Below are 21774 nucleotides of genomic sequence, written 5' to 3' on the forward strand. Positions count from 1 at the left end.
AGCAGTATTTAGCTGAATGCTGCGAGTTCAGACCTCTCTTAGAGCTTTAATCCAAATTCTGCTGTCAGTTGCAACACTGTGAACTTGGGGTAGAATCTGTCCATTGTTTCAGGTTATCTGAAGTTTCAGGAAGACAGTCCTGCATTGTGTCATATTTGTGTCACATTTGGAAGGTTTGATTTGCAGTGATTAGGACTAGACATTTTTTATTTTAAATCAAACTCTAAAATTCAGAAGACTTTGATTAAACTGGTGCAGCAAAGGACTACCCTCCTAATACTCTCCCTAAAGTCACTATGGTGTATGATATACAACAGCCTTGATGATGTATTGTGCAAGAGGTATTGATACTTAATGCAGCATTTAATTGGTAAAATATAGTTAATCTAAAATCACCATAAAAGTATTATTTACTGTTTAAATCTCTCTTAGAGCTTGTCTACATGGGAAAGATCTAAAGTATAATTTAAGGTGTGAATTTAAACCAATATAGTTATACCTGTATAACTCCCTATGTGGACACTTAATCAGGAATGAGTGACTTTTGGGGGATTAGCTTATGTTGCTTTAGAAGAGGTTTAAGCTAACCCCCCAAAAGTTACTTTTATGCTAAAATAAGAGTGTCCACATGGGGAATTACACTGGTATATCTATAGTAGTTTAATTATACTGGTATAATTATATTGATATAACCCGGTAAAACTTTCTCATGTAGACAAGCCCTTAGATCAGGGTTAATCAGTTATTTTTTGTCAAAGTCAAAATTTCTTGGTCAAGGTATAGTCAAGGTCCAGACTACAGAGAAAATAATAATAAAATAATAATAATTAATAATATGTAAATTAAAAGATTTCGGGGTCTGTTTAAAGTGTCTGGCGGTCCAGTTTGGCCAGTGGACTACCCCTGCCTTAGACTTTAATCCTGCAGTGAGCTCCAGAGAGGCATAAGGTGTCTGCTAAAACAAAGTTCATTGCAGGATTGAGGCCTGAGGGCCTGACTCTTGTTACACTAAAGCCCATTACATTTGCATTTATTGCCAGAGTGTTGTAAAGGGTCCTTAGTTTAAGTGAGACTCAAGTCCTTCGTCTTCAGATCTTCTTTTATGGATTGGCTGTGCTGCTGGCTTGTTCTGCAGCTGCTCTGTTTGCTAATGCTCAATCATGGCATTCCTTACATCATCCATGAAAGGGTTTAATTAGTGTAGGGTCACTGCTTCTTACCTTACATTTTAAACAGCTGATACAACTATTTTTTGTATTGTTTTTTAGGCAGATTTAGAAAACAAACCAGTAAATGGCCTCAGACCAGGACTCATGGAATGCAGTATATGCAGTCATGGTGAAAAATACAGGGTGAAAACAAATCAAACAGTGCCCTTTGAAAATGTACAGTCTAATGAAAAAGAAAGCATGACAGGCTTAGAAGCAGAGAAGTGGACAGATAATGAAAAACCATCATTTAGCATCTGTGTCAATGGAGATATCCATGGAACTGTGACAGATAATGAACACCTGAAAAATTCTGAAGAAGAAAGAGCAGTCTCTCCCAGTGAATTAGTTGAGCCAAAAAAGTTGTTTGCACAAACCATTAGAAATGGCATTATAAACATACATTATCCACCATCAGAATCTGATGTGTCACTGACAAAGGTAATTGTAGAAGAAAGGGCAGATTTGACAAACAACTGCAGAGAAAACAACTCCCCTTCACATCATACAAATACTGCTAATCTGAATAATGTTGTAAGCACTTTGACAACTGGTGTTTGCTGTGCTCATCCAGAAAAACAAGGAAATGTTTTCCTGAAACAGAAGTCAAACTGTACCTGCAAGACCTTTCAGGGATCTGACAATTCAGTTTTGCAAACTAATTCCATTGTGGATATACAGGAAAGGTCATGTTATACACCTGTGCCTGAGAAGGAAGTCCGTGTTGAAAAAGGTGCTGTTAAAATACCAAACAAAGAGACACAACTTGAAAACTCCTCACTTCAGCCAACTTTTTTGTCCCTGATTAAAAACAGAAACTTAACTGTAGAGCAGGTTGTAGCTATTGAAGCATTAACAAAATTATCAGAAGCCCCATTAGAAGCATCTGCACCAGATAAAACAAAAAATATTGAACATGCAGAACAAACAACGTCCCATTTACTCCGTAATTACAAAAGGGACATTTCCTGCTCTTTGACTTCTTCTACACTGAAAGAAATCAAAGAGACTTACTTACAGAATGAACAACATCTCTTGAATCGCTGTGCTCGTTCACAGAAGCAGCTCCTTAATAAGGCAGTGTTGTACAATGGCCAAAGTACTCTTTCTGAACCCCAGGATAAATCTGTTAATACTACCGGTGGATCATATAGATCATATGGATCCCCAAGAGAGACCAAATCTTTATCTGTTTCAGTACCTAATGCAAAGTCATCTTCAGGTCATACTACCAAGAAAAACTCTCTGTATGATAAAGTTACCATTGCTACGTGTTTCAACAATTCATGTAATGCCCATCAAACAAGTAGCAAATTGGAGATTCTGAGCCAGTTTGAGAAAAACAAAGCTTATAATGATCTGAACTTGAAAAGTAATTTTTCAATGAAGGAAGGAGGAATTCACAGCCAGGATGAAGAAGATGTAGCTACACAGTTAACTCAACTTGCAGCAATAATTGAATCAAATCAGACAAGTCCAGAGCAGAAGAATGATGTAAAGACATCACTTCTCAGTCTAATATCACATGAGATTCAGCCAAAACATAACCAGGACCAGTGCCTACTGAAGAAAAAACAGTCTGTGTTTATAAGGCACAATTATAGCTCATTGTTAGTAAAGCAAAAACAGCCAACACATAAAAAAGGAAAAACTGTACCATGGAAACAAAGACACAAAAAGAAGCCTCAAGTACCGGACTATCAAGAAAATAATCAAAAACAGCAAGAGCAGTTGGCATACCAGCATAATGAGTTGCAGGACATTTGGATATCATCAAAACCACTTGGTCGTACCATGCCACGGGATTTGAAAATAGCTGCATCAAAAAAAAAATCTCCCAGAACCAAAGTACAGAAGGAACTGAATCAAAGTACTTTATCATCACAACAAAAAACTAGATTATTTCTTCCACAAACTCAGATAAAAATCCATAGACATCTACCTGAGGTACCATGGGAGAAAACAAAAGACAAGCTGTTTGGCTGTGAAGTAGAAACTGAGCACATGAAAACTGTAGGCTCCAGTGACACACAAGGTATTGATCCACTGAAAAGTGACATTGTTGTTACCTCTTCACAATATAATGGCCTGCTCTCCAGTAATCCTATGGTTGCTTCACAACTTAAAACTGAATCGTGTTTAAACAGACCAAGTGAAAATGTACAGATGTTTACAGAAAAATATAGTAATTCTCAGGTACAGCAAACAATGAATGTCATTCAGATGTATCCCTTGCCTCAAACACTTAATCAGTCTAACCAGAGAGCTCATGAGATATCTGATGAAGACCATGCAAATTTTCAGCAGAATGCTGCAGAGCAACAATTGGATCAGAAGTTGCAAACACTCCCAGTTACCTGTTGTGAGACCCATTTACCACACACAGTAGAAACTCTCAGGAATATAGATTGTGCAGGTGAAATTACAGTTCTGACATCAACAAGTTTGGGTACTGAAAACCCCCAGAGTATAGGTGACTTGGGATGTTCTCCATCAAAGAATACACTCAGCAGTTTTCTTGAATCTCCTATGAAGTTCCTAGACACTCCTACAAAAAATCTGATTGATACGCCTACCAAAAAAGGACAGTCTGAATTTCCAATCTGTGACTGTGTTGGTAAGTGCCTATTAGGTAATTATTGCATGCAACTTTCAAATAATATATATTCACATCACTCCTCTTAATTGAAGAAAGCACCCTTTAATATTTTTATGTGCAGACCTCTGTCTCCATGAGGGTCATTGTTTGCGGGGTCCTTGCCAATTAGGCATCAAGGGGAGGGAGGAAGGTGCTTTTCCCCCCACCCCATCTTATGTGGGTAACTTCAGTGAGGTGGTTTCATGGGCTTTCTCTGCCTTGCAGCTGTTAAGTTTTAAGTCACCAGATCAGTGATTGGCCTGTGTGTGTGGGGAGTTCAGGGGCATGTAAAGATGAACAGTGGGGAGGGAGAGACATTCGCTCATCCCTCCAGTTAAGGGCCATCTTCCCACTTTTGACTTTGTGACCACTGGCTTGGGGCATGGAAGTGGGCTCCAGTTCATCAGTCGTTATTGTCAAGGTTAAGAAGGAATTTCCACGTGACAGATTGGCCAAGCCACAGGGAATTTTTTGCCTTCTAAATACTGCTTGGGGCTGACAAGGCAGGGGACAACATTCATACCTAGAATTTGAGATAGGGCACAGATATGGGTGGTCATGATGTCTTAATTGGTGGTCCTTGTGACTGGTTTGTCACAACTGTTGTGGGAGTCCTTGCAGAAGGATTATGGGTGTCTGTTATCGCAGAGTCTGAGGGCTGGTCTACACTACGGGAGGTGGGGGTGGGAATCGATCTAAGTTACACAACTTCAGGTATGTGAATAATGTAGCTGAAGTTGACGTACCTAGATCTACTTACTGTGGTGTCTTCACTATACCGGAGTCGACGCTAGAAAGATCAGCAGTCGATTTATCGCGTCTATAGTAGACATGATAAATCACCAGCCGCTGGATCGATCGCTGCTCGTCGATCCGGCCGGTAGTGTAGACAAGCCCTTACATAGGGTGTGGGAGATGAGGCTAACGGCATAACAGTTTGTACCCATGGTGTGGGACCTTGATGCCTTACATAGACACAGGGCATCCTCACAGGGTGAAGTTGACTGTTTAAGGGTATGTCTACACAGCAATGTCGTCACTCAAGCTCTAGGAACGTGGTGCAACGTAGGGAAACTCTACTGCCCACCCTGTTTCTTAACTGTGGCAGTGCTGTTGATGGGACTCAGGTGCACATAAGGAGTCCCCAAGTACGTAAGCTGCATAATTAACTCATTTGGTGGCAGTCTCAGTAGAATCAATGGCTGCAGTTTGAGAAGGCTTTATATTAAGCAACCATCTAATCTGAGAATTGGACTCTCCACCCTTAGACTGAGTCACATTGGCAGAAAAATGTTCTGAAGATAATTAGGACATCAGTCTCTAGGGTCGTCAAACTATTAAAATGAAACTTTGTCATTCTTAATTTTTAAAATGGAATGTTCAGTGAAGGTGTTTTGGTTTGGTTTGTGTTTTATTTGCTTTTGTCTGTTTGTTTTGAAATGTCACATAAAATGTAGGTTTCAGAGGAAAAACACACACAAACCCCAGCCTGTCTGCTGCCAGCTGTGAAACTATGAAGTACATCTCCAGGGCTTGGAGTGCAGTGTGCTCCAGCACCCCTTCCCTGGAGGATAACTTATCCCTGCCCCCCTCCCCCCACCCCCTCCGCACATGCATGCACACACACACACCCCCCAGGAGGCAGGGATAAAAGATCCCCAGGAGACTGTGGGGAAGTTTTGGGGCTGGCTCCCATTCACAGTGCATGCTACCCAGGCACCTCTGCACACGCAACCTCAGGGACGGCAGGGGCTTCCTGGGAGCAAGGAACAGAAACTAGAGCAGGATCAAATAATGGTCCTGCAGGGAGAGGGAGCAGCAGAGAGCCCAGCTTGGCACAGTTGGGGCAGGGATGACCCCCAAAATCCTGGCAGCTGCGAGCCGCGTACCACCTGTCAGTTTTGCTCCCTACTTTGGGCAAGCTCTGCACAGCAGCAAAGAGGAGCCAGAGCAGGAAGAGGGAGCACACTTGGCTAGGCAGTAATGGCGCTTCCCGCCGCTACACTGGTTGCCTGCAGCACTGCTCCTCTACCACTGGGAACTCTGGGATAGATCCAGAAGACTTCTGGGACCCAAGTTAAACCAGGGCCATGTGCACATAGGAAAGCAATAGGGCTTGGACCGTAGGTACCAGCTTAGCACAGGCTCGGACCTTCCAGCCCTGCAAGGTCTTGGGACCCTGAGTCTGAGCCCGAGGTTAGCACAAGTGATGTGTGGATGCAAAGGGAGTTTGGCTTGAGCCCAGGCTCAAGCCTGGGCTCACACTGCTGTGTAGACATACCCTACATGGGGGAATGCTGTGGGTAGGGATTGTGGACCCTATAGGCCTTCAAAGCCTACAATGAAAGGACACCTTCCAGACTCAGGGTGGCCAAGGAATAAAGCTGGCTGGAGAAAGGTAACTCTGCTTCATGGAAGAATTCAATATTTTGAAAATGGGTTTAGTTTTAATTCAGAACAACTCCCCCCTGCGTCCCCCCAACATTTTGAAATTCACTACAAAAGGGACTGAGGCTGTGGCTCTGGGCATCTCCTTGGCAGGGCTTCCCTGGAGCCAGGAATTCCCTGCTCTCTGGGGCTTTGTGTACACTAGCACTTTTGTCAGTCAGGGCTGTGAAAAAACCACACCCCTGACTGACGTAAGTTTCACTGACAAAAGTGCCTGTGTAGACAGTGCTGTGTCTGCGGGAGATGCTTTCCTGCTGACATAGCTACCACTGCTCATTGGGGGTGGTATAATTATGCTGGCAGGAGAGCTCTCTACCATCCGCATAGAGTGGCTACATGGGAGACCTTACAATGGTACAGCTGCAGCAGTTCAGCTGTGCCGCTGTAAGGTCTGTCATGTAGATATAGCCTGTGGTAGTCCACCTGGCAGGCTGACAGGAGCCAAGCAGGTGACCTGGGAGAAAATCAGGCAGATTTCCATTGGAACATTGACAAAACCAAACTGTCTCTGCCGAACATTTCAATTTTGACGAATTGACAAATTTTGATGGAAAGATGTTTCGTTGGAATGTTTTTGACCAGCTGTACCAGGTAACTGTTTCAGTTGATCTGTTCCAAGGAGTGGCATTAAAAAAGTTAACTAAAGGTCTGGCTAGAGGCCTGCAGAACCAGCATGGTGTTGAGAGATTTACTGATACTGCTTAACGGGTGGCACCAGCGATATGTAGTTCTTTCATGCTTTCTGACTTTCAAAGCACTCAGGTGACAACGATTAAGGGCATGTCTACAGGAACAGTTAGGCTCTGTCTACACTGGCAAGTGAAAGACAAAACTTTTGTCGATGACAAGCGCTGGTTTGAACAGCGCTTTGTCGGCAGGAGCACTCTCTGCTCTCCTGCTGACAAACAGAGGCTACACTGCGCGCCTTTTAGCAACATGGCTAAGTGATACAGCTGTGTTGCTAAAAGTTGTGTAGTGTAGACATATCCTTAGTTCGTTGGAAGCTGGGGTGTAAATCTACCCTGCAGTAGTCTGCTGCAGACTAATCATCCTTGTGGACTCTGCTGATCCACATTAAAGCTTCATTGATTAGTCCTCTTTGAAAATGAACTAGATCAAAGTACATTAACAAACTGTTAATGTGCATCAGCAGGGTCCATAAAGTTAGTCTGTGGCAGGTTAGTGCAGGGTAGATTCACTCCCCAGCTTGTGTGAACAGATCAAACAACAGAACATGCCCATTGGGGCTGATTTCTTATTCTGGTCCTAAAATTCTGATCTTGTGCATAAAGCACCAAATAGTAAGGAGATCTGTGTCATGTTCCCAGTTCTGCTATAGGTTCCTGTGTGACACTGGGTTTAACTTCTCCATTCTTCAATTCCCCTATGTCTAAAATGAAGTAAGAAAATTTCCCTACTTCACAGGGGTATTGTGAGGCTTAGTTCATAAATATTTATAAATACTGTAAATCTCTGATAGAAAGTGCTCTAGAAGCGCAAAATATTGTTATTATTATTAATTGATTTATTTATAGTGTCAAGGAAAAAGTCCATCATCAGGTTATGGAAGATAGCAAATTTCACAAAGGTTGCATTTTATTGCTTCTTTAAGAAGAGGCCTATTAATATACTACGTATTAATCATGATTAAAGGCTTTAAGATTTTATGCATTTAATTCAAGGGATAATTCTGTAACAAACTTGTATGGTTATTATTTAATGTTGTAAATAAATTTTGTAAATGCCAAATTTATTTTTCTCATCCTTCCTGCAGAGCAAATTATAGAGAAAGATGAAGGCCCATATTATACACACCTTGGGACAGGACCAAGTGTTGCTGCTGTCAGGGAAATAATGGAAAACAGGTGAGAAAAATCAGTTCACTATATAGTGATAAAAATGATTTATTATTATATAAACATAAAAGAAGAAAATAATATGGTATGGCTGACATTATGTTTGGCCTTTGCCAGCCTTCACTTCTTTTCCCCCCAGTAATTATTGGTACCACATCTTCTCTTTCTGATGTACATGGAGTGAACTATTGCATCAACACCAAATGTTGTCATCTTTTTAGAGCAAAAGCTATTTCCAATCTTGCCAAGTTCTGGGTTCTTTCAACTCCCAAGGAAGTCAAGATTTGGTTCTCAAGAGCCCAGTAGGCAGACAGGCAAATATATATATGCAGAAATAGAGAAAGGGGTCAAAATAATGAAAGAATAAATGAAGTTATAGAACACGTTCTCTACATACAGAAATCAAAGAGATAATTTCTATTTCCAAAATGACACAACCCTAGTAGCAGTAGTTTGTTGGGGGAAGAAAGGAGGATTTTAAAGTGGTATTTGCAGATTTATTTTTAATGTAAAAAGTGCTTTTTCACATCTTAAAATAGATAAATATTTTGTTTCTTTCCAGTTCCCAGTTTAAACTACTAACAGGTGTTAAAAAGGAGTCTAGTTTATATTCATAAACTTTTTATTTTATGCAGGTATGGAGCAAAAGGAAGTGCTGTCAGAATAGAGGTAGTGGTTTATACAGGCAAGGAAGGAAAAAGCTCTCAGGGGTGTCCGATTGCCAAATGGGTAAGTTTTTCTATTACATTAATGTGTTTACATTTTGACATTATAGTTTTGCAGCATAAATAGCACCTGATTCTTGGCTGAATATCTAGTTCTTCATAGATACCTCCTTACTGTTACAGCTGAGGAAAACGTACACTCATGGTATCGTTTTATATTTTTAAGCTCTGGTTCATTGTGTTGTAATGTAGTTTACACTACAGAAAGACAGAAAGGTGCTCAAAGGAGAAGTGACCAAATCAAGAAAAGGAGGATCATGACAGTTTTTGGAAGGTAGAGTCCCTAGTGAACAAAGTTACTGTGAATAAAAGAGATAAAGGAAGGCATGGTTGCTCAGGAGAGATGGAAAGCTATGCAATGACGTTTTAAAACCACCTTCAGTTCTGTAAGTGCCTGAAGACAACAAACAAAGTGTGGTGCAAGTGGATAAAGAAGTGTAGCTTTGAGATACCGTGGCACTCACTACTATCTTTGAGGAAGTGAACTCGGATCTCAGAAATGTAGGTGCTATGGCATTTAGTTTTTACCCTATGATTGTATCACTTACTGTTTTATGGGAGCCAGGAAATGTGGTAACAGAGACAAGTTTCAGGAAAGAGCTAGGAAAGAACTGGTTGTCTTTATTCTTGCTGCAACAGTTAATGGAGGCAGAAGTCTTGCAACTAGGTTTTGGAAATCTTAATGGAGGTGATTTTAGAAATATTTTCATTGCGACATTCAGGACTATGTAATCAGAGGTAGATTTAGAAAGTAATTTCATAGCTGAAATGGTGAAGATAAAGTATATATAATAATACTGTGACTGTGCAACAAAAACGTAGAGATTTATATACTGTGCATAAGCAGTATTGTATGGTAAAGAGCATATTACTTATAATTTTGGAATGACCAAATCATTTTTTTAGACTTAGCACAGCAAGTGTTTCTTATTATATGAGCATGCAATGTTTTAAAATTCATCTGTTTTAAATGAATTGAGGACCCCAAAAAAGATTGTAAAGTTCTTTTCATGGAGGAAAATAAATATTCTTTTTCGAATAGTGTCCCTGTGGGTACTTCACATCAGCAAGTGCATTCATCAGCAGTGTCCGTGGGTCTGCCCCTGCACCCTAAACACGCTTGTGCTCGGATACAAGGGTATATAGGGAGGGGGCAGACCCACCGTCCCTCCAGTTACTTCTCTACTGCCTGTGGCTTGAGACAGTGTCGCAGTGTCTGTTACCTAACTATGCAGCTTGTTATCTCTCTCACTTAATCTTCCTTTCTTTTCTTTGGTATTTTCTTTCTTTTTCTTTGTTTCTTTCTTTGTTATTTAGCACAGTTTATGCTTTGAGGAGTGGGGTGGGCATTCCCTTCCCTTTTTCTTTTGCCCAGTCTGGGCCTTGATCTGCAGCCTTGTATATGGGTTATGCCCAACACCCTGGGCTTCAAACCCTGCCCAATCAGCCATAGGTCTTTTCCCCCCATGACAATGGACATTCAAGTTGCCTCTACTGCCTGGGGCAGTGGTTCTCAACCAGGGGTACGCATACCTAGGGTACACGTAGATCTTCCAGGGATTACATCAACTCATCTAGATATTTGCCTAATTTTACAGCATGCTACGTAAAAAGCACTAGCAAACTCAGTACAAACTATGCTTTCATCTAGACAGTGACTTGTTTATACTGCTCTGTATACTATGTACTGAAATATAAGTCCAATATTTATATTCCAGTCGATTTATTTTACAATTATATGGTAAAAATAAGAAAGTAAGCAATTTTTCAGTAACAGTGTGCTGTGACACTTGTATTTTTATGTCTGATTTTGTAAGCAAGTAGTTTTAAAGTGAGGTGAAACTTGGGAGTACTGAAGACAAATCAGACTCCTGAAAGGGGTACAGTAGTTTGGGAAGGTTGAGGGCCACTGGCCTAGGGTCAGACTCACATCCTTTCCAAATGTAAGATCTTCTCAGGTTTTAAAAGCAGATTTAAGAAACTGAGGGAGGACAGACTAAAACTCCTGTTGATAAAGCACTCTGTGAGACTTGGGGTTGGGGTGGGGGTCTGATTCACCCCCTATACTTTGGATCCAGTTGCTCAGAAAGCCCTGGCAACCATCTCTGTTGCAAGGTTAAACAAAGATCCTGGGGGCCCTTCAACACCATCTGGACCCTCAAAAAAGAAAAGACCCTTTCTCCAGAATGGGAATAAGAGAATGGGAAAGTCACCCTATCGATCTGGGTCTCAGGAGATCTAGTGTCCTTACATGGGTACAGCTGAAGGTCCCTCCCCTCCAGTACCAAGGCCACAGGACCAGCTAAGAAGACTACGCTGCATACCCAGAAGCAATCAGGTAAACAGAGTGGCACTGGCATCGGCACCAGATTCAGTGCCTTTGAAACACAAGGACTCCAGAGCCAAGCCAAAACTGTCATCAGTATCATCTTCTGTAGCCAGACATTAAAGGCATACCGATCACACTTCAGTACTGCCTCCAAAGCCACCTGACATACTGACTCCTGAGGGTCTCTATCCAGAGTCCCCAGTACCATCCAGGCTCCTGCTTCATTAGGACCTTTGAATTATGGGAAAGCATGAATCATCATTGCTGAGGGATTCCAAGAGACACACTCAACCAGAACTAGCTCACCTCCTCGGGTAAGCCTACTTACCCTCAAGGATCTTCCCTTTGAGGGGCCCTTAGTGATGCCACATGTCACTTCGTTCTCTTAAAGATTCTCAGGTGACGCTATGCTCTCTGGGCCACCTGCGGCAAAGGGAAAATACAGTAGATTACAGGCGGCTCAATGGTCTCGCACAGTCCACTACCAGCACATGAAAACAGCTGAACTCTCTATGAAGAAGCCCAGGTTCACTAAGAAAGGACCAACCTCTACAGCAGGGGTTCTCAAACTGGGAGTTGGGACCACTCAGGGAGTTGTGAGGTTATTATGTGGGGGGGTCCCGAGCTGTCAGCCTCCACCCCAACCCTGCTTTGCCTCCAGCATTTATAATGGTGTTAAATGTATTTAAAAGTGTTATAAGGAGGTTGCACTCAGAGGCTTGCTATGTGAAGGGGGTCACCAGTACAAAAGTTTGAGAACCACTGCTCTACAGCGAACTCCCAGAAAGCAACATCCTCAAAACAACCGTTTTGAACCGTTGGTTGAGGGTCATGAACACCCTCCTGGTTTGGATCCTATGCTGCACCTTTCCCCTCTCCACCTTTATGGGGACCATCGCTCTCATTTTCTATCTTCCTGGGGGCTCATCACCTCAGACAGGTGGATCTTGGAGGTGATTTCTACCAGTTATTCCATCCAGGTCTTGTCCTTACTGCATGCCCCTACCTACCCCATCCCTCTTCAGGTACCCTTCTTACAAGGTTCTCTTGAAGCAGGAAATACAATTCCTCCTAACACTGTGAGTGATCGAATGTGTTCCCCCAGATTTAGTCAGAAAAGGGTTCTATTCCTGATACTTCCTCATCCCAAAGAAAATCCAGGGAGAGGGGGTGAATGGGCGACCAGTTCTGGATCTCAGGACCTTGAACACCTTTATCTGCTCTCAGCAGTACTGGGTTTACCATGGCGCCAGGCCCATGCTCCAAAGGGACCCTGGCCTTGCCCACTCTTCTCTGCCCCCCACTCTCTCCTGCGGGGGCAGTGGGCAGAAGCTTGGTCCTGCGGACTCCTGCTGCAGCAAGGCAGGCTCCGCCGGCAGCCAAGCTCCTCCCCCTCCTTCCCCAAGCATGTTACATTCCCGCCCCTGCCTCTCCCAGCACTTCTCCCGCCGCCGAACAGCTGTTTGCCAGCACGAGGGAGGGTGAGGAGCGGGGCCGTAGGTAGCTCGCCACTCGGGGGAGGAGGTGGAGAAGAGGCTTGGTGGGGCCTTGGGGAAGGGGGTGGAATCAGGGCACACCCCCTCCAACCCCCTGCCGTGAGCCGCTCAGGACTGGGAGCACCCCCACGACCCCAGCCCACATCCCCTGCCCTGACTCCTGCACCCCCCTCACACACCTGCAGCCTCCTGCCCTGACTCCTTCTTCCCCCCACCACGCACCCCCACGACTCCAGCCCTGACTCCTGCACGCCCCTCACATACCCCCACAACCCCAGCCCTGACTTTTGCACCCCCCACACATCCCCAGCTCCCCCACACCCCATGCCCTGACTCCTGAAACCTCCGCCCACATCCCCACCCCCACCCTGAGCACCAAATGGGAGCTCCTGCACCCCCTCCATTCCCACCTGCACCCCTTGCACCAAACAGGAGCTGCTCCAGGTAAGCAATCCACACCCCAACCTCCTGCCCCAACCCTGAGCCCCCTCCCGCACCCTAACTCCTGGCCAGACCCTGCATTCCTGTCAGCCATTCTCTGTGAAGACAGCATCACACCTGCCTAGCGCTCTGCAGCAATCACACACCCTTATCCCACCACCTAGATACTTAAGAAATGCATAGGGGAAACTGAGGCACCCACACAGTATTCAGAGAAAACATTAAGAACATTCCCACTTCATCATACTGGAGGAGGGGCAGCTCAGTGCAGAGAGAGATGAAGAGAATGGGTTAGAACCAGCGAGAAGGTAGGTACCTGCTCTGTGTGGGTAGGGACGGGGGTGGGATCCTGCTTATCCCCTCCCCAGCCCTGCTATGCTTGCAGTTTACCCCCAGCCCCTCCCTTGCTCCAGGGACCAACCGTAGCTTCCACCCCGCTGTGCTTTTGCTCCCGGCCCCTGCCTTGCTCCAGTCAGCAGGGACTAATCCTCCCCCCGCCCCATGCCCCACTGTGCTCATCTTGCCCCGGCCCCTGCCTCACTTCATCTGGGGACTAATTCCCCCCCCCCCCCCCCCAACCATGCCCTGCTGTCAGGGTGGATAAAAATACATGATTTAAAAAAAAAAAATCAAAAAATCTTTTTTTTATTTAAATAGGATTTTTTTGGTAAAATGCTTTTTGAGGAAAAAACCTATTTAAAGATACATTAAATCTCATCATGGAATAGGGATTATAAATTATGATTCTATAGAATGAGACAATATATTCATGTAATGTTTAAAAAAATTATGTAAATGAGTTCTAATAGTTCATGGATTAGGGACCCAATCGTATGGGGTTCCACAGGCTTCTGTATAGATTTAGATTAATCTTTCTATCTACCCAATGGGACTCGGTGCTCAGTCTAGAAGGTACCATTAGAGATGCTTAGTTTGCAGTTCTCAAACTGTGGATTTGTGTCTCCAAAGGTAACATGCTTGTTAAAAGCAAAAATGTTTTAAAATAAATAAATAATATATAGAGGTGAGAAATAACAGACCTCAACTCTATTGTCCCTCTGCAAGTTTGTGTACACAGAGTCAATTCCTTACCTGTCTCTAAAAGTGCAAAGTTTCAAAATGAAATAATCAAACAATCATTCATTTTCTGATATATCTGTAAAACTCATCTGAAAAGTTTTCAAAATAAATCACTGTTTAAAAATATATAGTGTACCTTCTAAAAATGAAACCTACATCTATCTCTGAGTTGTGAAGAATATGTATTAAGGTTATAACAACCAACAAGAATGCACTTTTATGTAAAAAAAACATGATTAAATCAAGTCTTCCTGAGTAGTGATTTAAATCATGATTTAAATCAAATTCACCCTGCTCGCTGTGCTCTTGCCCCTGGCTCCTTCATTCCCCAGGGGGGCCCACAAATATGTTTGGCGCCAGGCCCACAAAAAGTTAATCCGGCCCTGGCTCTCAGTGCTTCAGGATGGTAACCCTAGCAGTGATAATTCCCTCTCTGGATCTGGGAGATTGGTTTGTCACCTCAATCTTCAGGACACTTATTTTCATATCACCATACACCCTTTGCACAGATGTTTCCTATGTTTTGTGATTGGCCGGGACCACTAACGGTATCACGTCCTACCTTTTGGTTTTTCCACCTCCCCAAGGGTCTTTACCAAAGTTTTCTTGGCTCCCACATCCCATCTTTGCCAGATGGGAATAATTATCTTTCCCTACTGAATGAATGGCTCCTGAAAAGTTGCTCATTTCTTGAGGTACAGATAGCAACCAGCATGGCCCTCTCTCTGTTCCACTCACTCGGCCTTTGCATCAACAAGGAAAAGTCTACCCTCACACGCGCTGAGCGAATAGACTTCATTGGGGCCACTCTGGACTCTTCCTGCCAGAACATATTTGCCAAAGGACAGATTTGCCACGATGTCCAGCCTCATTTCAGCAATACAACAGAGCCCACAAACAACACAAGGCTTGCCTGAAATTTCTGGGCCATATGGCAGCCAGTACATTTGTGACACCCTTAGCAAGACTACATTCCTGGTGTCTTCAGGAATGACTGAGAACTGTCTACACTCCCAACAACCACAGTTTATCCAGGCAGGCATCCGTACCTTGGAAGGTCCTTGATTCTCTAAACTAATGGAAGGATCCACAAAAGGTGTGTGGGGGAGTTCCATTCTTGCAGCCTACTCCCACGAGGATCATTACTACAGATGTCTCCCTGATAGGCTGGGACGCACGCTTCCAAATCTCACAGCTTAGGGGAAATGGACCCCACAGGAATTGATCTTTCATATCAACGAGGGCTGTCAAACGATTAAAAAAAATAGTTATTAATTTAATTTAATTTAAATTTACTTACACTGTTAAATAATAGAATACTATTTATTTACATATTTTGGATGTTTTCTACATTTTCAAATATATTGATTTCAGTTACAACACAGAATACAAAGTACACAGTGGAATGGTGATCAAAGCGTGAGGGGGCATATGGATGTTTAGCACATCTGGCATGTAAATACCTTGCAACACCAACTTCAACAGTGCCATGCGAACGCCTGTTCTCACTTTCAGATAACATTGTAAATAAGAAGCAGGCAGCATTATCTCCCATAAATGTAAACAAACTTGTTTGTCTTAGCGATTGGCTGAACAAGAAGTAGAAGTGAGTGGACTTGTAGGCTTTAAAGTTTTACATTGTTTTGTTTTACATTTAGAAGTTGCACTTTCACGAAAAAGAGATTGCATTATAGTACTTGTATGAGGTGAATTGAAAAATGCTATTTTTTTGTTTGTCTTTTTTACGGTACAGATATTGTAATATAAAGTGAGCACAGTACGCTTGAGTTAATTGACAGCCCTAATTATTGTATAATGCAATACTTCCTAATCTGTAAAACCAGTGAGTATTATGTGGTGCAATAGTGAACTCTTTAAGTGTGGGGTTCAGCTTTTGGCTCTAGTTAGTATGAGAGCGTTCTGATCCTTGTCTGGCTAGTTTAACTGACACTGTGCAAAGGTTCTGGAGAGCGATTTTAGGAACCTCTTCCCTCTATTATTAAGTAGAGTTCCGTCCCATATAAAATATACTGTTTTCAGTTCAGATACTTAGGCCTGGTCTACACTACGAGTTTATGTCGGATTTAGCAGCGTTAAATCAAATTAACCCTGCACCTGTCCACACAACGAAGCCATTTTTTTTTGACAGAAAGGGCTCTTAAAACCGATTTCTGTACTCCTCCCCAGTGAGGGGATTAACGCTGAAATCGACATTGCCATTTCGAATTAGGGTTAGTGTGGACGCAATTCGAAGGTATTGGCCTCCGGGAGCTATCCCACAGTGCACCATTGTGACCGCTCTGGACAGCATTCTGAACTTGGATGCACTGGCCAGGTGTACAGGAAAAGCCCCGGGAACTTTTGAATCTCATTTCCTGTTTGACCATGCAGAGCTCATCAGCACAGGTGACCATGCAGTTCCAGAATCAAAAAAGAGCTCTAGCATGGACCGAACGGGAGGTATTGGATCTGATTGCTATATGGGGAGAGGAATCCAAGCTATCAGAACTACGTTCCAAAAGATGAAATCCCAAAACATTTCAAAAAATCTCCGAGGGCATGAGGGACAGAGGCTACAGCAGGGACGCAACACAGTGCCGCTTGAAACTTAAGGAGCTCAGACAAGCGCACCAGAAAACCAAAGAATCAAACGGATGCTCCGGGACAGAGCCCCAGACATGCCGCTTCTACGCTGAGCTGCATGCAATTCTAGGGGGGGCCGCCACCACTACCCCACCCCTGTCCGTGGACTACGATGATGGGGTACTCTCCGCCATGCCTGAGGATTTTGCGGACAGGGAAGATGAGGAGGAGGAGGAGGACGAGCTTGAGGTGTACTCACAGCACACCATTCTCCCCGACAGCCAGGATCTTTTTATCACCCTGACTGAAATACCCTCCCAACCCAACGAAGCCGGAGAAGGGACCTCTGGTGAGTGTACCTTTTAAAATATAATACGTGTTATAAAAGCAAGTGTTTTTTAATGAGTAAGTAGCCCTGAGGACTTGGGATACATTCGTGGCCAGTACAGCTACTGGAAAAGACTGTTAACATGTCTAGGGACGGAGCGGAAATCCTCCAGGGACATCTCCATGAAGCTCTCCTGGAGGTACTCTAAAAGCCTTTGCAGAAGTTTTCTGGGAAAAGCAGCCTTATTCCGTCTTCCTTGGTAGGACACTTTACTACGCCATGCTAGTAGCAAGTAATCTGGTATCACTGCATGACAAAGCCTGGCAGCGTATGGTCCCGGTGTTTGCTGGCATTCAAACAACATCTGTTCTTTATCTCTCTGTGTTATCTTCAGGAGAGTGATATCGTTCATGGTAACCTGGTTGAAATAGGGGAATTTAATTAAGGGGACATTCAGAGGTGGCCGTTCCTGCTGGGCTGTTTGCCTGTGGCTGAAAAGAAATCCTCCCCACAGTTACCCATGCAGTGGGGGGGCGCATTGGCGCTGAGCTGTTCATGTTTGGCGAGCAGGGATCTTCCCTGATACCAGCCATGCAGTGGGGGGGAGGGTAAAGCGATCATCCCAGAGAATTGGATGAGTGGGGGCGTTAGTTTGATTTCTGCTGCTGCACGTTAACAGGAAAACCGCAGCACTAAATGGCTAACTCAGCGTGCTTTGCTTGGTATGGGAGAGGAGGGCGCTGCTGTTATGAAGGTTGCAGAAGCTGAAAGTCTATGGCTTAGCATGGCCGCCTGCAAGCCGAATTCTGTTGCCCGGCATTGCGTGTGTGATCTCCAACACCAAAGCCACAGGCACTCGATATAAGATGCAAAATGCGACCTTGTACCAAAAATCACATGTGCTATATAATGTGAATAGTGTTGTTCACCGTGGAAGAGTATAGCCATTGTTCTGTAAAATGTATCTTTTAAAATACGTCACTCCCTTTGTTTCCTCCAGAAGCTGCAAATGTTTCAAGCCTCCCTCCTCCGTCCCAAAGGCTATCTCAGATAAGGCTGTGAAAAAAACGCACACGCAATGAAATGTTCTCTGAGCTCATGCAGTCGTCCGGCACTGACAAAACTCAGGAGAATGTGTGGAGGGACACAATAGCAGAGTACAGGAAAGTGGCCGATGAACGTGAGGAGAGGTGGCGGCAGGAAGATCAGAGGAGGCATGAGGCAACGCTGGGGCTACTGCAGGATCAAACAGACATGCTCTGGCACCTTGTGGAGGTTCATGAACGGCAGCAGGATCACAGACTGCTGCTGCAGCCCCTGTTTAACCGCCCTCCCTCCTCCCCAAGTTCCATAGCCTCCTCACCCAGACGCCAAAGAATGCAGGGCGGGAGGCTCCGGGCACCCAACCACTCCACCCCAGTGGACAGCCCAAGCAACAGAAGGTTGTCATTCAACAAGTTTTGAAGTGGCCTTTTCCTTCCCTCATTCCACACCCCACCCCAGGCTACCTTGTGAGTCATCTCCCTATTTTTATAATCAATTAATAAAGAATACATGTTTTTTAAATGATAGTGACTTTATTTCCCTGCAAGCAAGCTGTGATCGAAGGGGGGAGGGCGGGTGGCTTACAGAGAATTTAGAGTCAACCAAGGGGGCAGGTTTTCATCAAGGAGAAACAAACAGAAGTGTCACACAGTACTCTGGCCAGTTATGAAACTGGTTTTCAAAGCTTCTCTGATGCGCAGCGCCTCCTGCTGTGCTCTTCTAACCGCCCTGGTGTCTGGCTGCGCGTATTCAGCAGCCAGGCAATTTGCATCAACCTCCCACCCCACCATAAACGTCTCCCCCTTATTCTCACAGAGATTGTGGAGCACACAGCAAGCAGCAATAACAATGGGATATTGGTTTCACTGAGGTCTGAGCGAATCAGTAAACTGCGCCAGCGACCCTTTAAACATCCAGATGCACAGACCAGAGTTCCTGAAGATGTGAGCGTCATGAACTTTTCCCACGTTGATGTTGGTGAAACATCCCTTGTGATCCACCAGTGCTTGCAGCACCACTGAAAAGTACCCCTTGCGATTTATGTACTGGCTGCCCTGGTGCTCCGGTCCCAAGATAGAGATATGTGTTCCATCTTTTGCCCCACCACAGTTAGGGAATCCCATTGGAGCAAAGCCATCTACTATGATCTGCACATTTCCCAGAGTCACTACCTTTGATAGCAGCAGCTCAATGATTGCGTTGGCTGCTTCCATTACAGCAACCTCCACAGTAGATTTACCCACTCCAAATTGATTACCGACTGACCAGTAGCTGTCTGGCATTGCAAGCTTCCACAGGGCTATTGCCACTCGCTTATGAACTGTGAGGGCTGCTTTCATCTTGGTATTCTTGCGCTTCAGGGCAGGGGAAAGCAAGTCACAAAGTTCCATGAAAGTGCCCTTACGCATGCGAAAGTTTCGGAGCCACTGGGAATCATCCCAGACCTGCAACATTGTGCAGCCTCATGACTCTGTGCTTGTTTCCCAGGCCCAGAATCGGCGTTCCACGGCATGAGCCTGCCCCAGTAACACCATGATCTCCAAATTGCTGGGGACCGCGGTTTTAGAGAAATCTGTGTTCATGTCCTTATCACCGTGCTTCCGTCGCCTCCTTGCCTGGTTTTTCAGGTTCTGGTTCTGCATAAACTGCACGATAATGCGCAAGGTGTTTATAATGGTCATAACTGCTGTGGTGAGCTGAATGGGCTCCATGCCTGCTGTGCTATGGCGTCTGCGCAACAATCCAGGGAAAAGGGCGTGAAATGATTGTCTGCCATTGCTTTCATGGAGGGAGGGTTGAGTGACGACATTTACCCATAATCACCCTCGACAAATTTTTGGCCCCATCAGGCATTGGGAGCTCAGCCCAGAATTCCAATGGGCAGCGGGGACTGCAGGGACTGTGGGATAGCTACTCACAGTGCACCTCTCGGAATGTTGACGCTTGCCACGGTACTGTGGACACACACCACCGAATTAATGTGCTTAGTGTGGACGTATGCACTCGACTTTATACAGTCTGTTCCCAAAAATTGACTTCTGTAAAATCAGAGTACTTTCGTAGTGTAGACATGGCCTGTGTGTCAGAATTTACAATTTATATTCTCAATGCAAATGTTCATGGAAAGTGGCTACATTTGGGATTTGAGCATGGCAGAAGAAATTTTGTTGTAAAATTTGTCTGTTTATAGGAAGTGTTTGCACTGTTCTCCACCAATCACAGTCACAAAGTACCGTCACTCACTATGAAGCAAATAATGTTGTGAATGTGATGAGAGAAAACTAAATTTACAAATTTACAAATAGATCATATTTAATTCTGAGTGGACAAGAATAAGGAGTTTCCATTTCCTATTGACTTCAGTAAAACCATAATTTCCCCCTTTAAATTCTGTTAGCACTTTGGCTGCTGTCAGCAGTACCTGTAATACTGTTTTTATAATCAAATGAGCTAAACTGCATGAAGCAATGTAAACATTGGGCTCATTATATTCTTATACACTGACAGAATAACTTCCACAGACTTGCATTTTTGTGACTTCTGTTTATTCATCATCAAATTGTGTTGGCTTATTACATACTCCAGGTCAGAATTTTGCCTAAGATTTCAAAATTGTATGTGTGATAAATATGTGATCAGCTACTATCTCCTTGTTCTGTGCCATATTGACAAGGTGAATGCCTCCCTTTTAGTTGCTTTTTTGTACTTAATGTCATTACCTTACATTTCTTCATACTGAATTGATAAAGCATTTAATGCCAGTATTCCTGGTCTTAGTCATTCTGAATTGTTTTGTCCTTGTTTGTATGAATGGCTAGCCCAATTGTAGAGTAGAAGCAACATCACATTACTGCACATTTTCTATTGCAGGCCATTGGTATATGAAGTGAACACAATTGGTTCCATTATCTTATCAGTGTTTGTGACAAGAAGAGCTGAGTGAATCATTCATACCAAATGATTTACTCGGTTAATTTAGCCTTGTCTGATGGCAAATCAAGATTTACTGTAATTAATGTATGTGAAATATTTTGCTGATTGATTTTCTGTATAGGTTGATCATGAGCAGTTCACTCTGGGCCTGATCCTGAACCACTGTAGTCACTAACTTCAGTGGATGCAGCATCATGCTCTGTGAGTATCTGATACCTATCTTGTGAGTATAACTCTTTTATGTATAATCCACCTCCCATGAATCCCGTCTGTTGATTTCAGTGTGCGTTGGCTTGCGCCCATATACACTAAAGAGTCTTGAAGAAGCTGCTGGGGTTTTGCATGGAGGTAGCCCATAAGCAGAATTAGTGAACTGTAAAGAATTTTAAACCTGTTATTTTCTGTGTCACAGAGAACTTGGTCAGTGTATCACTCCTAGAATTCCTAAAACAATTAGACCACTTAACATTTATTGGCTAAGTATAGAGTTTAAATCCATGTTATTAGCTGCTTATGTGACAATGTGAAATTGGGTTAGCAAAATAAAGCTACAGACAACTGTGAAATGGTACCAAAAAGTGAACTTTTTTCTTGTAATTTCTGTTTTATAAAACAAGTGTGAGGACAGAATTTTCCTTGTAAGATCTTTGTAAAATACTCTTTG

General features: G+C 43.7%; 1 protein-coding gene across 3 annotated transcripts in view; it reads left to right on the forward strand.

The window, feature by feature from the left end:
• The window catches only part of TET1 (tet methylcytosine dioxygenase 1), a 116057-nt gene that overhangs the window by 29371 nt on the left and 64912 nt on the right, over positions 1-21774 (forward strand). For all 3 annotated transcript variants that reach the window (XR_005226267.2, XM_007054647.4, XM_037905402.2), the window contains 3 exons: positions 1269-3825; positions 8069-8159; positions 8786-8879. Coding sequence is in view for 2 of the 3 variants with exons in the window: in XM_007054647.4 (XP_007054709.2) it covers positions 1269-3825; positions 8069-8159; positions 8786-8879 (2742 nt within the window). In the remaining variant the exon portion in view is untranslated. The remainder of the gene's footprint in view (positions 1-1268; positions 3826-8068; positions 8160-8785; positions 8880-21774) is intronic.

The sequence above is a fragment of the Chelonia mydas genome, chromosome 7, assembly GCF_015237465.2.
Source record: "Chelonia mydas isolate rCheMyd1 chromosome 7, rCheMyd1.pri.v2, whole genome shotgun sequence".
NCBI lineage: Eukaryota > Metazoa > Chordata > Testudines > Cheloniidae > Chelonia > Chelonia mydas.